The sequence below is a fragment of the Lagopus muta genome, chromosome 3 (genome assembly GCF_023343835.1).
Source record: "Lagopus muta isolate bLagMut1 chromosome 3, bLagMut1 primary, whole genome shotgun sequence".
Classification (NCBI taxonomy): domain Eukaryota; kingdom Metazoa; phylum Chordata; class Aves; order Galliformes; family Phasianidae; genus Lagopus; species Lagopus muta.
The window spans coordinates 90,137,151-90,156,755 of NC_064435.1; the positions used below are offsets into that span (position 1 = coordinate 90,137,151).

The 19,605-nt window shown below is 38.4% G+C and overlaps 1 protein-coding gene across 3 annotated transcripts in view; it reads left to right on the forward strand.

The window, feature by feature from the left end:
* Positions 1 to 19,605, forward strand: part of ATP9B (ATPase phospholipid transporting 9B (putative)) — a 158,286-nt gene that overhangs the window by 102,360 nt on the left and 36,321 nt on the right. For all 3 annotated transcript variants that reach the window (XM_048939056.1, XM_048939057.1, XM_048939059.1), the window contains exons 12-13: positions 6,395 to 6,555; positions 14,493 to 14,635. In XM_048939056.1, coding sequence (XP_048795013.1) covers positions 6,395 to 6,555; positions 14,493 to 14,635 — 304 coding nt within the window. The remainder of the gene's footprint in view (positions 1 to 6,394; positions 6,556 to 14,492; positions 14,636 to 19,605) is intronic.

A 19,605-nucleotide genomic window follows, 5' to 3' on the forward strand; every position in this document is an offset into this window, starting at 1 on the left:
AATGTCATTAGTAAAACACAACCTATGTAATTTAAAGGGAAATAAATTTTGAAACGTGCTACTCAATTTAACCTTGAGTAAGATGGCAATTAAACACTTTTTCTTCCTTTTATTAAGCCTACTGTTAATTGGGGATAAAATGAATTGTTAGAACTTGTTTCAAGTTTAAGCTTAATGAGTTCTTGGCTCAGTTTCTTTAATGGAGTCCATAATGAACAAATTTCCAAGTGTATTTTGATAACCTTAGTTCTGGCCTTTCTTCCCCTGCTACTGTTTAGAGGTGAACTCTTCAAATAGAACTGTAATAATCTCTACTAATGCTATAATGTAGATAATTCGTGAGGAGTTGTTATAAATGCCTTATTTTTTAAGAACAGTAAGCCAATGCTGGAAATCTTTTTAGGCATGGTTTTAAGTGTTTGCTTAATTTCAAACATGTTTTTGAAAACAAACAAACAAACAAACCTAGAGGATTCTGATACCATTTATTAAGTGTGCGATTTTCTGTATGAAAAATACTTCTTGACTGATATGCATGGTTTGATGTATGGATATACTAAGACTTCCCAACATTTATGCAAAGTAAAGTCTCTATTTAATCCCCTTTATAATCATTTTTTCTTCAAGGAAGTAGTACCTGTTACTGTGCTTGTTTTAAATTAAAAAAGTGGATGCTGAACAGTTTCATTGTAAGAATTATTTTGGTTGTTGAGGTCTGCAGTATCACCAGTTGGCTTAAAATTAATGAAATATTCTAAATTAATGGGCATCTTGAAAAAAATGTTTGCAGCTGATAGCTTGCAATAGAGTCTAGTATTTGACTAAGACACAATTCCTGTATGAATGTGCCAGTGTATAAGAAGCCATTAACATTTCCAGTTTTTTAGTTGCATCTGTGGATGCCTTCATTCGTTGTTATTGTGCGTGACAAATACAAGGTGAGGATGGAGAATGAATGGTCACACAGTGTTCACAGATGACTGAAGATGGTAACTACATGAAGGAATGCAAAATACTAAACTTTTTGCTTAGAAGAAATGCTGTGTTTCCATTTGACCCGCATTGATAGAATACATCTCGGTATTATTAAGCATTTCAGGGGGTAAATAGTGTTGGACTGGTAAGATTGTAGAGAAATACAGGTCACCCCTTAAGGTACAGCTGGTACTGCACTGCACCACCTGAGCTGCTTAAACCAGGTGCTACTGCCAGTCTTGAGCCCCCTCTGCTGACCAAACTGCACATGGCATTTCTTTAACTTCAGCGCTTTTCCCTTTCTAGACTTGAGTAAATCAGAGTAAAATACTGAAATAAGGGAAGTGCAGCAGTTTAGCTTCATTGTTACATGTATAGATTAATTTTAAAGAGTGATAGGAGTTGAAGGACATTTAGAGATGGTGGGACAGTGCTAAATGTAGACCAACCGTGTAAGTGTTGATGAGGAGTGAGTGGGATATTTTATAGTCCAGTGAATATTAAGAACGAGTCGCCTTCAGTTTCTCATTCTAGTCTGCTGAAACATAACGTTGTACTGCAGGTACCATGTGTCATTAGTGTGTCAGAACACATTTGAAAGAGAAAGCACACCTGAGCATGTTATGAAGCTGTGCCAGTACTTGCCCAAACGAGCACAACCCAGCTCAGTGTCTATGGGAAGATGTGCATGTATCTGATATACAGGTTCTGTAGTACTGCACTGAGCTGCAGACAGCACCACCACAATCTGGAGAGGAATCTGAAGTTTCACTTTCCGTAATCAAACGAGATGCTTATACTGACAGTGTGCATTTGTGGAAAAGGCAGTGCAGCATAGGTGATTGGAGAAAGCAGAGAGGGAGCAAATGCTGGAGTTCCAGTTTTCTCTTAGCATTATTGATATAGAATTGATACATTGATACAGAATAGAATTGTTTATCTAAAGTAATCAGTTTATTTCAAAAGTAGATATGAGGTTATGAATAGCTTGCTAAAGTAAGTGAAAGCAAGTCAGAAGGGTGAATTTAAAAATGTTATAAGACTTGTTCTGGAAGCCTGCAGAATTAATATAGTGCAAATAATTGAGTTTGGTTGAAGTGACATTGGGTTGTAGTAAAGCTAGTGTGAGAAATGCATTATATATATAATGTATATATATATATAATGTTTTTTTCTGCTAAAGGAAACAGAAAATGTTATTGGAATCAAATGAACCGTTTCTTGGTTATTGCTTTAGTATAACCACTGGAGTGAACTGAATTGCTAAAGTTTATTTCAGTTCTACTCAGCCAAGTAGAACATTCCCCCTCCTGCCTGGACATCACAGCACCACAATTACTGCTCTGACTCAAAAAGGAATAAACAAGATGTTTTCAGTGCTTCAAAAAGGTGTTTTCAGCTTTGGGCATGTTTGCTGTCATAACCAAACGTGATAAGGAAGTTTGAAGAGCAGCCTAAGAAATAGCATGCGAAAGTGACATTTTTCACTGAATGGTCACTGTTTTTGTGTTTCACTGTTTGCTTTGCTTTTCCTACTTTGTATCTACTGCTTAAAAGAACGAGTAAGTTACTGATATGAAAGTATAACAAACCGTTTTTTTTTACATTGATCAAGGCATCCCTGTAGGGAAACACTTGTCATACCATTAGCTGAGTATAAGCAACTAAGGAAAGATGTTTTCTAACCACAAATTCACTTGTACTTGTTATGAATGATAGTTGTGCTAGCCCAGTGTGAGCACTCAGACTGCTGAGCAGCCAAGAGTTCAAATCACAGAAACACCTGTAGAAATAAGGAGTTAGAAGAAACATTGGCTGATTCTACATTTGATGTACATTTGTAGTGTCAAAAATTAAGGTAAACAGATAGTGATGGGTTTGGTTTTTTTATTCAACCATTAAGCTCAAGTTAGTAATCTGTTATTTCTAGGGATGATAAGAAGAATTTTAACAGATGGGGACAAAAGCCATAGAGCTTCAGATATAAGCAGCTAACTGTGTATATTAATCTATATGCATGTTTTTTAAAAAGTGAAAAAGTGTTCTGAATCCATTTTCTTATCCAGAGAAAAAATATTTGTGATTAATTGCAATGAATGAAAACATAAATAATTGACAAGTATTCAGTCTGAATAATGTAAAAGTTCAGAGTATTTCTTAAGGAATGCCAAGGAGCATTTAGATGTTCAGAGTGCAAACTGAAACCAAAGTCAGATGTACCATGCAGCTTCATTGTGTTCAGCGGGGTGTTTGTCAGTGCAGAACCAGACAGATACCCAAAGTAAATTATGCTTGGGGAGGAGTTTAGGGCAGGGATGCCACGGTTCTCTCTTCATACTTTGCTAGTACTTAAGTAGGGTGCTTTAGTTTGTTTGCTTAAAATAAACCAACAGTGTATCAGCAAGTGTCATGTGCACTTTAGTGCAGTCATGTTAATTCAGTTACAGTTTAGACCTTGTGAGAAATCTTTACTGTCAATAATGCATCATTTAATTATCAAAGTTTGCATTTCAGTATTCCAGCATTAAAGATATATATCTTCCTAAATTTCTAAGTCGTGTCCTTCTGATGTTAGAGTTTGTTCTGTTACTGCAATAACAGGTTCAGAACAAAACCATTCCTAGAAGTTAAGCACCTAGGGCAGCCGTAGCAATATTGCTGTGCAAGTTCTATTCAGAAGTCAGAAAGATTTGTTGTTGCTTTCAACTTCTGCTAATTAAGGTGGGTTGTTTTTTAATAGAATGATGATTTCAGCACTGTAGTCCACAGCACAAAGCTCAGTGTCCTAATGATTTCCTGATTCCAAATGCTGTATTTTAAAAACTAGTAGCTTTTTTTTGCATTTGGTACAAGTAGACACAGCGCCATACTTTGTACTGGTGCTGTTAGCCATTATTTTACTGAGTACCGTCAGCTATTTAAAATTTCCCACATAAATTAAAAAGGAGCTAAATGGGTTTGCAGTTGTTGCCATTAGTAGCATTTTGGATGATACAGGCAATTACTGCGTTCATTATGATCGTGCAGCCCCTTTGCAAAACTGCTGTGGCTGTTTTAGGCGTTATGTACAAATTTCCCCTTGGAGATTAAAATTTCCAGCCGTGTGTAATTTTGTTCACACGGTTGTTTCAGACAGAACAAATGTTATGACAAGTGGAAGAAAAATTGGTAGTATGAGAAATAGCAATCAATATGGAAAATTACGCCAGTTCTTAACTCATCGGTTCCTTGTGTAGTCGTAATTGTTCTGGTCGTGATTGTTTTCCATAGGATGATACAGTATGCAGACGGTTTGATAAAACAACAGAGTTCAGTCGTGTTCTTTGTCAGTATGGAGGTGAATTTTAGAGAATATTAATGCATTTCTACTTGAAAAATTGACAATCTGAGAGTTTCATTGGTTAGATTGCAGAAGTTGTCTAAGTGGAAACAGAATTAAGTTTATTTCAGTACATTATAACAACAAGTTTTTGAGGAAAGAAGAATGCACTTATAATAAAGCTTCTTTTGTTTACCACTTTAAGCAGGGGTTTGCAATTGCTTTCACTTGCTATAGTAAATGATAAAAAAAAGATAAAACTGTATGGGCAGTAGTATGTTCTGTATTAAAAAGGCAGATGTTCTGGGAGAAGAGATTTGTTCCATGAAAAATCTTCATCATCAAGTTTTTATCCTCTTCATACCCCTCCAGAAACACTTTTGTTAATTCCAAACATAAATGTACATGTCTTCATTAATTGAAAAGGTATTAATGCTTTGAATTAGCTACGTATCGGTGTGCAGTGAACTACACTTGATGTTTCTGTCCCAAAAGTGGCATTCTTTCCAAAGAAGCTCTTTATTCCTTTCTCTTATGGGGTGTGGTTTTTACAGGGAGTGAAGGGGGGGAGCGTTACTGGGGTTAGGGGAAAGATAGGCTTTCACTGCTATGATGCAGGGGGAAAAAAAAAGTGTGAGGTAGTGGTTATGCATATTGCAAGACAGTGATTCTTTATTTTATTACAAAAAAAAAGACCAACTCTGGAAGGCCAGATTAAATCATTCCTTTCACTTTTTAATGGGATTTGGATGAATAGAGTAAAATATGCACTTTGCATTCATTGATAGCATCTTTAGGTTGAGGTAATTGAGTCTTTTTTCCCTGACTGAATGAATAATGACTTCATCTGATCCTCAGCGAGGCCTGAAACTTAGGCTGCCTTTGTCAACGCAAAAAGATCTGGGCTTTGAAACATGCTCTACTTCCCTGGCTTAATTTTTCTTCATTTTAATCCAAAAACCTATTTTTCTCAATAATTCAAGCATAAACTATGTAGTAGTTGAAGCAGCGGAAATTGCAAGATATTTGTCCTCGTTGTGCTGCTTTCTAAATGCAGCTGATAAATCAGCCGCTGTGGTCTTCAGCTGCCTGGTTCTCTAGGGAAGGGACCGCCCATGTATAAGCAAGATTGCTGACATTTTTAAGAACTATATTTAAATGGTTTGTTATCTAAGGAAGGGTTATGTTTTACTGGTCTTACTGGCGGGACTTGGAGATAAAAGGGCATCTGGGACGGGGCCTAGGAAGCTCTTGACATAATTTTCCCACATATTTTACTGACTACAAGAACTTCTCAAAAAGAGGGGTATAAATACTTACCTTGCAGTATGCATTATTGAAATGGTGAGAGTCTTAGTTGCATAGTTTGAAATACTTCTTCATGGGAAACAGTGGATGAAATATAGCAACTCAGTGTTTTCACTGCGGTATTTCTACATTAAATATCTTTTGACTCAGGAAAAGTTGAAGTTCTGTTTTGCTGTTTTGGTTCGAAAATGGTTATGCCATTTTTGACTTAGAAAACTTTCAGTTATTCAGAATGTAATCAGAAACAGTTTTGATGAGATGGGTTTGGATTTGCAGACTGGTATGGGCACATAACTATAAGTTACAGTATGCTCATTGTATGGACAGGACAGTGCTCAGCTGTATTTGTCCATTTACTCTTGATTCTACCATGCAGTAAACAAGCAGTGGCCACCCTACAAACGTCAAATGCGCTGCTAGGATTTTTGCTGCATACATGACAGAAGGAAATTGTTTCTGTTCATCTGTTCTTCTTCATCTTCTTTTCTTCCCTTGCTCTGTTCCTCTCCTGGATCAGGGGACAGGGGGATGCATATGTTGAATATGAAGACATTCAAATGGCCTGACTGAGATGGTTCACATTGATTCTGGAGCCATGGGGCATCTATTAGATGCAAGCATGGGAACAGCAATCAATTCAGTTATCAAAACGTAGTTATTTGTTACAAGTGTGTGGTTTTTTAGCTGGTACAAAAGAAAACCACCTGGTAATAGCTAGTTGTTTGCACTGCAAACGAGTCAATGAGAAAAAGCAACACTCATGACTTACCTGATTTTTACTTCTTCCTTTAGGTTGGCTTGCTGGACTTGGAGTTGAATCAACTGACCAAGGCACTGTTTTTGGCTTTAGTTGCATTATCAGTCGTTATGGTAACCTTGCAAGGATTTGTAGGCCCGTGGTATCGCAACCTTTTCCGGTTCCTCCTCCTGTTTTCCTATATCATCCCCATCAGGTATGTATAAGAATGAAAGAAAAACACAGATGTCTAATTTCACTGAATGTGGCTTTGCTGAAATTTATACTCACTGCTCATTGTGAAGGAAATTGATCTTATCAGGAAGCTGAAGGAGAAGGTGCCAACAAATCTGCTGATTCTTGAGGTATCACTATCCAGAAAACAATACTGTTGTATTCTTTTTGTATAATGTTCATCTTGCTGGAGTAATCAGGATATCTAATCCTTTGCTAGCATAAATGTATTAATAAGGATACAATCTTGGTATATTTGAGAATGTGGTTTTAGGAAACATGCATTTGAATGAAGTGCTTGGTGTATTTTAGAATTTGACTTCTTTACTGCCTTAGCACTGAAAATGTTCAATTTCTCTAATACTGGCTTTATTTTTACTACAGCTATGATTAATTTAGATTGAATGCACTTTTGCAATGGCAAGACTTTTAAGAGGTGTAACCAAGTAGAGACTTGCCATGAATTAATTAATTCATTAAGCATGAGTACTGTATATTCAAACTGCAGCTAAACTGGAACAGGAAATAATATCCATCTGTGTAATCATGTCCGCTGTGGATAGAATAGTTAGAACACTGACTCTGAAATGATTTTATTTTTATTTTTTTTCTGAGTGGGTATTGCCTTTGCAAAATGGAAATACTGTCTTCTGTTAAAATTCCCAGCGTTTAGATTAAGGTGTCTATTAATTTTACATGTTCTCTGGATCTTTCAGATACATCAGTCCAGTGACTACCCGCAGTTAGCAGCTGTCTCTTAAATTTTATACCTGTTCCCTGGGATTTGTACAAAATATTTAAACCCATGTAGTATAGGAGATAAAAAAAAAAGAAAAAAAGAATTTCGTTACATTCTGAACCTAAGCTTACCTGAGTTGTCTGACTTTTGCTCACATTTCTTTTTGTATGTGTATGTCTGTGTGAAACAAAATGTCATGTTTGACCAGTTTGATACTCAGTAAGAGTCTTAAGGACTTGTACTTTATGGTACTTTCTGTTTTAAGAGCAGCTGGTTTTGTTGTGACGATGCAGAAAAGTTTCCAGCAAATCTGCAGGAGTTTGTGGACTTTCCATTTCCTTTCAGTTTCCTTTGACCAGTCCAGCTGGCAACCACACACATAGTGGTGTTGCTCAGGGGTCAGTACTGGGGCTGACTCTATTGTTATTATGTTGACTCATCTTTACTGATGATCTGGGCAAGGGGATTAAGTGCAGCCTGAGTAAGTTTGCCGATGACACCAAGTTGGGAGGAACTGTCCATCTGCCTGAGGGTAGGAAATCCCTACCGAGGGATCTGGACAGGCTGGATTGATGGGCTGAGGCCAATTGTATGAGCTTTAACAAGATCCAGTGCCGAGTCCTGCATTCTGGTTTCAAAAACCCCACGCGTTGCGAGAGGCTTGGGACGGAGTGGCTGGAAAGCTGCACAAAGGAAAATGATGTGTGGGTGTTAGCTGACAGCCAGCTGAACATGAGCCAGCAGTGTGCCCAGGTGGCCAAGAAGGCCAATGGCATCCTGGCTTGTATCAGAAATAGTGCAGTCAGCAGCACTAGGGAGGCGATTGTCCCCCTGTGCTGTGCACTTGTGAGGCCGCATCTCAAGCACTGTGTTCAGTTTTGGGCACCTCATTGAGGCCCTCTGGAGTAAGTCCAGACAAGGGCAGTGGTGCTCATGGGGGTCTGGAGCACAAGGCTTAAAGAGGAGAGGCTGAGGGAACTGGGGTTGTTTAGTTTGGAGAAGAGGAGGCTCAGGGAAGACTCTCTATTACTACTTGAGAGGAGGTTGTAGCAAGGCGAGGCTCAGCCTCTTCTCCCAGGTACCTAGCAATAGGACAAAAAGTAATGGCTTCAAATTTTGGCAGGGCTTTTTCAGTTTCAGGTTAGTTGTTAGGAAAAATTTATTCTCTGAAAGAGTGGTGAGGTATTGGAAGAAGTTGCCCAGGGGGGTGGTATAGTCACCATCCCTGGAAGTCGTCAAGAAAAGTGTGGATGTCTCACTGAGTGACGTGATAGAGATGAATTTAGGGTTGGACTAGATAACCTTAGTGGTCTTTCTTTCTAACTTAATTGATCCTGTGATTCTGCGAGTGGCTCCTGGTTTTATTACACATCCATGTTTCAATGTTGTGATACTTCTCCGAACACTATCATTGCCATAATTCCCTTTCTGTTTGCATTATGATGTTGTTTGGGTTGTGTTGTCGTTGCCACCCTTTGATTATTTAATATTAAGCAAACAATTCATGTGTAGAGGCTAAACGAGCTACACTCAAGTGGTGGGTGAGGTATACTTAAAGATACTCTTCATCATCAAAGACAGCAAGGGAAAACTGAGCTAAGAGTATGAATGATCACTTGTTTTTCACTGTGCTATTCTGTAATAAATAAAAGTAATAAATTCCATAGTAAATAAAAGTCCAAACTTTTTAAAATTAATAAAAGACAGAGATATCTTTGTTACCGGTTGCAACAGCTCTGCATCCAGCAACTCACCTTGAGTACTGCGTCCCAATGTGGAATCCTCAGTACAGGAGAGATGTGGACATTTTGGAGTGCATCCAGAGGCCACAGAAATGAGCCAAGGGATGGAAGACCTCCCCTGTAAGGACAGGCTAAGAGAGCTGGGGCTGTTCAGTATGGAAAAGAGAAAGCTCTGGGGAAGCATTATAGTAACCTTTCAATATCTGAAGTGAAGTTATAAGAAAGAAGGGGATGGACTCTTTAGCAGGGTCTGCTGTGACAGGACAAGGAGAAAAGGTTTCAAACTAGAGCAGGGGAGATTGAAACTGGACATAAGGAAATATATTTTTTTTATGATCAGGGTAGTGGGGCACTGGAACAGGTTGCCCAGAGAAGTGGTGGATGCCCCATCCTTGGAGACATTCAAGGTCAGGCTGAACGAGGCTCTGAGTAACCTGATCTACCTGTAGGTGTCCCAGTTCATTGCAAGGGATTGCAGGAATAGATGACCTTTAAAGGTCCCTTCCAACTCCAACAATTCTATGATTCTAAGAGCATACAATGTAAATTTGACTCTATAGTGGCAAATCATTATGTGCCACTGAAAAAGTAACTTCTTTTTCATTTTGAATTCTTAGGAAAGCAATTTGCGTGTCCTAATGGACTTAGGGAAGGTTCTTAAGCAAAAATAATTTCTAGGATAAGCCTAATCCAGTTCTTCAATTGTATGTGGAAGATAATAAGCAATGCAGAAATACCACCGTAGAAGATGAGACAAGTATCCAACAGAGAGTACTTTTTCCCACTTTATGTTTATCTATTCCTATACCAATTTTTCTTCAGCTCAGATTGTGTATATACACAGCTGCTTCTTAGACTGCCAGCAAATTTAACAACTCCAGTCATGATGATGTTCAGATATTACTACATTTCTTACTTTCCTCTGGGAGAGCTAAGCATGGAAATAACTTATTCTTAGGACTGTGTTTGAAGTGTAAACTCTTGGCAATTAAAATTGCAAGACTAATGAAGCTGGAGCACCAGGTGTTGTGTCCTCTCCTTATTTCTAAAATAGCTGTATCAGGTGAATAATGAACTGTGCTGTAAAGGTAAAGGAATTGAACGTGGGAGGGTAGGATTGACTGGGAAAGGCAAAGCACACCTGCATTCATGCATGAGAGCTGTTGATTGAGTTGATTGATGGTTTTAGAGAATTCAGAAAGATTCTGAATATGGAACTTCTTTGATTTTGGTTTTTTTGGTTTGCGGGACAAGGAAAATCCAGCTATGCAGTAAAAATAAGTTTACATCTCCAGACAAGCTTGGTGCAGATCACCAGAAGGGAATGACTAACTGTTAGCAGAATTTAACTGATCCCTGTACATCCTCTCCTATAATTAATGGAAAGAGGAACATTTCTTTTTTTATCCTCCAGGGATCAGCTGGTTGTCCATGCTGCATTCTGAATATGACTGTAGAGTGGTGGGTGATGGAGCATGTCAGACTTTAGAAGTATAAACATAAAAGCAATGTCATAAATAAAATTGGGAAGACAAGGTATGCATTCAGTAGCCTGCAAGGAATTAAGTAAAATGGAGAAAAAGTAGTAAATCAATATGTAGAGCTTAGCCCAGCTCTTCATGGGTTATAAAATAGATCAGTTATGCACAGGATATTTTGAACACCCCAATCTCAAGAAATGTTTTGCCCTTAAGAAAACAGTATATTTACAGTGTATTTTGATGTTTCCTTTGCACCTAGATTTCTTTTTTTTTGTATGGAGGGAGCATAGTATAGAGAGGCTCCCTACAATTTGCTTCCATATAAAGTTTGAATTTCTTAATTTACAGGGAGCAGAGTATAGAAACCAAGTCCTTGACAGACTGCTCAAAACTGTTACATTCGGCTATTCAGTTTGTTTTTTTTTCCAGATGTTCTGGAATTTCTTGGAGTGTCCCACATTTCTCAATAAGCTTTTTTTTAATTGGCTCTCGCCAATTGGAGAATCGTTAAGGCCGTTTCTACGTTCCTCGAGTATCACTCAGATGATTTAATTACTTGATTTTAAATAAAATCACTGCTTGAAATACATTCTCCATAAGTTTACAAGATTTGCCAATGCTATCTAGTAAATTTATCACTTAGCAAGCACAGGGGGAAGGTGTGCGCTCTTGCTGCTATGGAAGACTGTGCAGATATCACTGGCCTCTGGAGACCAGTGATGCCAGTTGCTATTTAGGCATTTGCAGAGTGAATTGCAGATTCACTCTGTTCCACTTAGCAATGCATGCTAGAAAGATAGGGTAATTCCTAAAATGTTTCCAGGCTTTGAATTACGGATTTTTCTTCACTTCTTATGAAGAGAAGGTATCTTTTTTTCCTTACCTTCAAACTACACTTGATAAATTATTACTAAAATCATACAGAATGTATTCAAAATCAGGCAACACACTCGCTTATGAAAGTGCAAGTGAAAATATAAACTGCACTGTCAAGCTTTGAGAGTTCTGTGATTTGATCTCATTGAAGCAGTGAAATCTCCACTGGCAGAGCAGCCATGTGGATTTCTCTCTGTGTGCATTGTGCTTGAGGTTGCCACTCTTAAATAGAGCTTTCATCACAGAATAACTATCTTGGTAGGCCAGGCAAGAAATCTTTATAGACCAACTATCTCTTTGGCACGGGATCATGAGAGCTTTCATACTTCACATAGAATGCATGCTAGAGCAAATGTCTAGCCACCGTTAAAGTATGTTCTTGTTTTTCTTCTTGAGTTAGAGATTGCCCTTCATACTTGACAAATTAGCAGATTCTTGTCCCTAGCAGGAGTAAATCTTCTGTCATTTCTTTTGTTGACTGTTACATGTCTCAGTGTGTAGCCTGGTGACAACGGTTCGTATTTTCTGTCTGAGTTTCCAAGTTGACAAAAAATACATGTGACAAATGCAGGTAGCTTGTTGCTGGCTCTGTATTGACTAAGGAAAGGTAAAGCTGTGGCTTGCAGTACTGTTACACTATACATTTTCATTAAAAAGTACCTCATAGAGTCCTCTTCCTGTCGTCTGTCTTGATTTTTTTAATGTATTTGTGTCTGAAGTTAGATGTGCTATTTCAGAAGTAATTGGGATACTTTACCAAGTAGAGGCACATTTTCCTGTTGCTGATTTTAGACCTAATAAGAGGTAATTCAAGATGGTATTTACTTCTTTAATGGTCAGTAATATTTTATCAAAAAGGCTTCCTTCTATTGCAACATGCATTTTATTCTGCCGCACAAATTCAAGGAGAGGGATATGGATGTTTGGGATTCAAGGAGAGGGATATGGATCAAGGGAGGGATGAACTGGATATTTCCACTGTTCTAGTTAAATATATTTCTCTTAATCAGATTTTTATCTCCACTGTTACCTCAGATAATTCACAATCACTCTGTCACTGCAATTGCAAGAGGAGAGATGAAAACTAGCTGCAATTTTGGTTATGCTGTATAACAAACCCATTTTTTTAATTACTGTTAATATTTTTATTTAGGGAAAAAAATAATAATAATAAAAAAAGGTCTGATGTACATTAGCAGGATTTTGTCCTTGAAATACCTTTGGACAATTGTGAGAGTTGTGTTATCGTAAACCTGATATTAAACTTGGGACTCTGCCCTGTACCTTTGGCAGGCTGCCCACAAGTTGTTTGCATTGCCACCATTTATCTGTCTTTTCTGTATTTCTGGTATGGTCAACAGAAAGGAATGTGTGCCTGGTCCTCGGTCTTCTTCCTGGTGTGGTGGCATGATTTTGGTGAACAAGAGGGAAATGTCAGAACGGACAAGTGGGCCCATGTGAACCTAATGAGGTTCAATAAGATCAAGTGCAAGGTGCTGCACTTGGACTGGGGCAACCCCAGGTATTGATACAGACTGGGGGCAGATCTCCTTGAGAGCAGCCCTGCGCAGAAGGACTTGGGGTCCTGGTGGACGAGAAGCTGGCCATGAGGCAGCAGTGTGCGCCTGCAGCCCGGAAGGCCAGCTGTGTGCTGGGCTGCATGAAAAAGGGGCGGCCAGCAGGGAGAGGGAGGTGATCGTCCCCCTCTGCTCGGCTCTTGTGAGGCCCCATCTGCAGCGCTGCGTCCAGGCCTGGGGCCCCCAGCACAGGAAGGACGTGGAGCTCTGGGAGCGGGTCCAGAGGAGGCACTGAGATGAGCAGAGGGCTGGAGCAGCTCTGCTGTGAGGAAAGGCTGAGGGAACTGGGCTTGTTCAGCTTGGAGAAGAGAAGGCTGTGGGAGACCTCATGGTGGCCTTCCAGTGCTTGGAGGGAGCGTAGAAACAGGAGGGGGAACGGCTGTGTGTGAGGGTGGACGATGATAGGACAAGGGGAATGGCTTTAAACTGAGACAGGGGAGGTTTAGGCTGGATATTAGGAGGAAGTTTTTCAGCCAGAGGGTGGTGAGGCACTGGCACAGGTTGCCCAAGGAGGCTGTGGATGCCCCATCCCTGCAGGCATTCAAGGCCAGGCTGGATGTGGCTCTGGGCAGCCTGGTCTGCTGGTTGGTGACCTGCACACAGCAGGGGTTGGAACTGGGTGAGCACTGTGCTCCTTTGCAACCCAGGCCATTCTGTGATTCTATGAACTGGTTTTGAGTTAGAAAATTTAATTTGGGGCAAGAGCAATGTTATTTGTCTCTGACCAGTGTGAGTGAAGACTTGGGTATAATGACTTAGGGACCAGGGCAATTAATTCTTGTGCTTCACAATCATGGAAGTATTAAAAAATCATGCAGGCACAGAACAAATTGAAAAAAAAAATACTTGTTGTGATTGTGTACTTCTGTAATTAGCAAAATTTGCTGCAAACTCAAATTTCTAGTACAGAGCTACTCAAAGGCTGTTTTTTACTGCTGGCAGTAGCAACTCTGGCACACATGCTGTCACAGGAAGGTAGATTTCGCTGCTTGGGCACTATTCTCATTTTGCAATTGAGAGCCTCTGTAATTACGTTTTGGCAAGGACAGAGACACTGCTGATTAGTTGCAGTGAGAGAAAGTTGACAAATTTATGTGTACTTTCTGAAAGGAAAACAGTCATATTTTACATTTTTACAAGTTTGTTCAGTTTTGACCAGCAGAATCTGATCCTGTTGATAAAATGTGTAACACTCTCATGTGTGTAACTGTAGTAGTGTAGGTACAACAACCTCCAAAAATAGTTGATGCTGTCTCATGTAGAAGGCATGGTATCAACTTGTTTTGCATTGCAGTATTTTCTAGAAGTCTGAAATGCAACATGAGTTTCTAACGTACTGTGTATCCTACAAACAGATAACAGTGATGTTCCAAAATGTTTGCTGCTTGTACTTTTAAGACCTTTTCATTGAGAACTCTAAAAGCAGTTTTCAGTATTGTTGTTATGGTTTTAAATTACACTTTGCCTAATATTCACACTGATTATGGTATACATTTCCTTTGCAGTTTACGTGTGAACTTGGACATGGGTAAGGCAGCCTATGGATGGATGATTATGAAAGATGACAACATTCCTGGAACAGTTGTTCGAACTAGCACCATACCAGAAGAGCTGGGACGATTGGTTTATTTGCTAACGGATAAAACAGGTATATCAAGTTGCAATTCTGAAATATGATGGCTTTTATAGAATTTCTAAGCTTTATTCTTATCTGAAATGTTAACGTAAGAGTAGATTTAGAGTGCTGATTTTTATTTTTTCAGTAAAATGTTAATCATGTGCTGGAGGGTTTTGTTGTACCAGTGCCCATTAGCTTAGTTAGGCTGTTACTTACTCATGAAAGTCTGTATTTGGTACTTCCCTGTTTTATTCTGGTGGGAAAACTCTGGCATTAACAGGATATTTGAAGGCATTATTAAGAGTACCATAAATTAACAGCTCTCCTACTTTGAAAAGACTGAATTAGCACATAGGATGCTCCTTTATTCTGCTTCTTATTGCTATTGCAGTACTGTATGATAGCTGCAGTTAATAATGGCTTCCAACAGGGCAACTCATTTCCAAAATTCATTTAATAAAATCATCATCTCAAATTACACTAGTTATTCCCATGAAATTAGATGCTGCATGCTTTACAAAGGCCAATTTGTATGATTTCATCTTCTTAACTATAGTGTATTACTACACCTGACCTCGTGTACTGAAAACCCCAGTCCCTACTGGGATCAGAGGTAAGTTTGTTCTGCATTCTATACTGCTGTAACTGGAATTTGTTACAGTCTTACCATGCTCTTAAACCTTGGAAATATTGAGAGATTCCTAAAGTTTATTTTAGAAAATATCATAATAAATAGAATGCATTATGCTTTAGCAAATGCAGTATTTTTTCTACACTGTTGTTTTGCTTTTTGCTTGTTTGTTTTTGGGGGATTTTTTTGTTCTTTTTAACTGAGCTTCAGCAAATCAGTTCAGGTAGCTGTATTCTTTATTAAAGAAGCTGAGTTGAGCTACCTTTGGAAGGAGAGAGTTGTTTCTCAAACAGCTGAAGGAATGTTTTTGCAGTTTCAAATAAAATCTACTTCTTCATTGTGAGAAAGTTTCCGGAGAGGTTTGCCTTCTGTTGTACAGAAAGCATAATACCCACTTTAAATCGTTCTGCTTGAAATGAGTCCACATTCCCTCTCTTGCTGAGTGGATCCTCTAGTGCATATTTTGAAATGAAACGTGTATATAGGCATATATAGGCATCCTTGCAAATACATTTTCCTCTTTTCCTATGGATAGCTACGTAACCTTGTATGCTGCTGAATGCTGTTCTTCCATTTGTTAAAAGATAAAGACAACTGCCATCTTTCTTAACATGTAGAAAAGTATTCTCAATTACAGCGTGGTAATTCTTCAAAGCAAGTGAACAATTCTTTTAGCAAGTTTTATTTCAATTAGCTAATGATTTCTGTGCTGTTTGAAACTGCTTGTTGATTTTAATTGCACCCTTTATTGTGATAATTTATGTAACTTTAGGAGCACTGTCTCATCATAGTCTGGAAATATGTAATTTACAGCATATGTTTGGGAAAAGGCAAAAAAAAAATGTGGTGAAGCCTCAAAACAATGCAGTACATGGCGCTTTGGGTGAATGAATTCTACTTGCTGAGCAAAAACAAGGGTCAGCTTTTCTGATACAGAATGCAGTTTCCATTTCAATCTAGAGCTATGATTCATGTATTAGTTGTATGAGTGTCTGATCATGTGTATGATCTGTATGAGTTGTCTGCTTACACTTAGGTTGCATTGACAATCTTAAGAAACTAACTGTTCAGTCAACTCTACAGTCCTGAAGTCATACCATAGAAATGAAGGAGTTATATTTTCACCCTGTCTGGTAATCAGTTTATATTCTGAAGCTCAAGGATCACTAAACTGTGTTCTTTTCCTCAAGGCTTTGTACATACCTACTAACTAGTTTAAAAAAGAGGTGCAGCAGCTTTATCTGATAAACTTAACCTAATACAACAGTAATTAAAAATATAACTACTCTCCCATACAAAAAAAAAAAGGATTTTCCATTAACATAAAATTCAGTGGAACTGAATTATTTAAAGCAAAAATACTGTTACATTTCTGTTGCATTTTTAATATCTTGAAAGGAAACATACTGTAGACTTCTTTATAGAAAGAGAAACAGCCCAGTTTTCTACCAATGGTTTTTTGCTTTTTTCAGGCTGCATGGTGCCACTTGCAGTCACTTTTGTTCTGTAAGTGAAAATAAGCCTGGAGTCTCATAGACCTGACAAACTTCAGAAAACTAATTGTGGCCTTGCAGACTTCTGCTCTTCCTGAGACCGTGATGCAAAGCATTGCTCTAAATTGTCTAAAATGTCCTAATTGTCTAAAATTTTTAAACATTTTAAATGTAGGCAAACATGACACCGACGTGCACTTTACCTGAGTATATTATCAGCTTTTTTCCTTTTCCTTTCCCTAATATATTTGGTCTTACTCTGCATTTTATCATAAACATGAAGCGTGCTGCTACGTAATGAACAGATTCTGTGCAGTCAATCCAGAATTGCCATTGCATGATTATACGCTGTTCATGAGAGCAGGTTTCAAAGCCTTCTCTTTGGAATTTCCAGTTGATTCTGTACGCTTGCCTGTTCAAAACAGAGAGGAGAGAGCTAGTTTTGTATCTGTCCATCCATGTGGGTGCTATTACGAAGGGCTAAAAGACTCATCCAGTTAGATATAAACAAGTGAAAATTTTCTCAATATTGAAAGGAAATGCAGAGAGCAGTCTGCACAAATCTTATACTGTGGTCCAAGCTTCACTGGAAATGATTGAGAATTAGCTGTTGAGTCTAAGGAGCGTTGCCTTACTAACATAATTGCAAGGTAGTCCTTTGTATGATTGTAAATTGGGTTTGTGCTTCATCAATAAGCTTTTTGACAAGAAGCGTCCATCACAGTGGCTCTCTCATTTGCCACAGTAGAATAGAAAATGAACTATCCCAATAATTGCATTATAGTTTCCTTATTGTGGGACAAGAAAGCAATGTGGTATAATTAGGTTTGATTGGAGTGCATGTTTCCGGTAAGATCTGAAATTAATGATGTTGCTATAGTGACACATCTGCGGCCACCAGTGCGTGAAACATAAAGTAATTCATTCGACGAGAGAAGACATCTGTTAACTGCAAGGATGCAGAGCATATTGACACTGACCAGAAATACTAGACGTTATGTGATAAATGAACAAATGATGCTGAAACAGGAGGACAGATAATTTGTACTTAATCTGGTGGGAGAACTTTAATCTTCTCACTGGTTGCGTTTGACAATGCCATTGTTTAAAGAACAATGCTGCAGAGAACTCATAAATTTTAAAACTTAACTCAGGGTGCAGCCTATTAAAGCAATACATTAATTCCTTTGTTAGGGAGTTTTTATCTTCGTGTAGAACAAAGCCATTACTAAAAACACCCACTAAAACAACAGGTTTTTTAGGACTCACATTTTAATTATAGCATCCATTACCCAAAATGCCATGTTGTTTGGACTTGAATCACATATAAGTTTGACAGAAAGGAGTCATCTGTTATGGGGTTGTGTGTGTGGTGGGGGGTGCAGATAGAGGGAGGGCTATTTTCCAGTGTTTCCAAGGGTGGCTGGGCATGATATCTTCCCCAGTGCACAAAAAGATTCTAAGTCTGACAGAAAAGAAAAGAAAAAGAAGATATTTGACAGTATTTCTGAACATTTTTGTTGCTTAGGATTTGGGATGGGAAGCCTCCTGCCGTTCACAACTATTCAGCTGGTATTAGTGTGTCCCTGCCTATAGCAGGGGGGTTGGAACTAGATGATCTTAAAGATCCCTTCCAACCCCAAGCATTCTATGCTTCTATTCAGCTATAACAAATGTGTGCAGTGTTGCAAGCATAGTTATTTACCAGTGCACAGACTTGTATTTGCGTTCAGTAATTAGCATTTTAGTGGGTGTTTGGACCAAATGGGATACTGGTCAGATATAATACTTTAGCAGATGCACAGAGCAATGGGACTTTTGATTTTCTGAGAAAAAACTAGTTAGAACTTGGTGTCTATAGGCATTTTCATTAAATATACCTGATGTAAAGCACTATTTGAGTAATTATTTCACTAATTATTTCTGAAAATTAATATTTTGAGGTATACAATTATTTTTCTGTTCAACATAAGCTGCCACTGAGAGAGGAATTAAAGGAAATGTGGAGTGTAGGAAGCTTCAAGACATGCACTCATATCATTCTAAGGAATCTTTACTTTGTTGCAGAATCATTTACTGAAAATCCATTGTGTATCCAATGAACACGGATATATTCTCTGAAATATTGCTATAATTTGTATGTGATTTAACAGGCAGGAGGCAAAAGGCAGAGAGGAAATAGCTACTGCTATTTATGACTTTATCAATGGTACAAGTACTCTTACATCTGCTCAGGATAAGCAAACCTCAGCTCCTTGCCCTCATTCTTAGTGGACTGCAGGTTATCCTGTGGTTTGGCTGGAGGTTTTATGGTTGTTGTGTCTGTGGCCTGTTCACAAGTGGAGCAGCTGAGTGAGCAGACATACTCTGCGGATGTTTTTAAGATGAGCTCTTTCATTTTCTTTCTGTATTCTTACCATATGTTTTCCAGGTTTTATAGAAGGCATATTTGTCTCCGGATTGTTGCCAACAATTTCTTCATTAAAAGTCATGAACTGGATTTATCTTAGAGTTTCTAAACAAGTGTTCAAATTTACACTGACATTTTATCTGCTTAAGCAAGTGGTTGAAGTAGAGAACCTATTCTGTGGCAGATTCTTCACTTTCTCAATTTCTGATAAAGTTATTAATTCTTCTGTTGTACATATTCTCCTGCTCTTTTATTTTGTCCTTTTTAGACTGTTGGTATTAGTCTCAATTACCATCTAGCAATGTAGGTTGAGAAAGATCTGCATTTACTTCTCCAAAAAAAAATACTCTACTGCTCTGTTGTGAATCACATCTGTTGCCACTCAGGGAATGATGCCTTCAGGACTTTTTCCTTAGAAATTAATTTCCTCTTTGCCTGCTTTACTCTGTGTTTAATGATACAATTT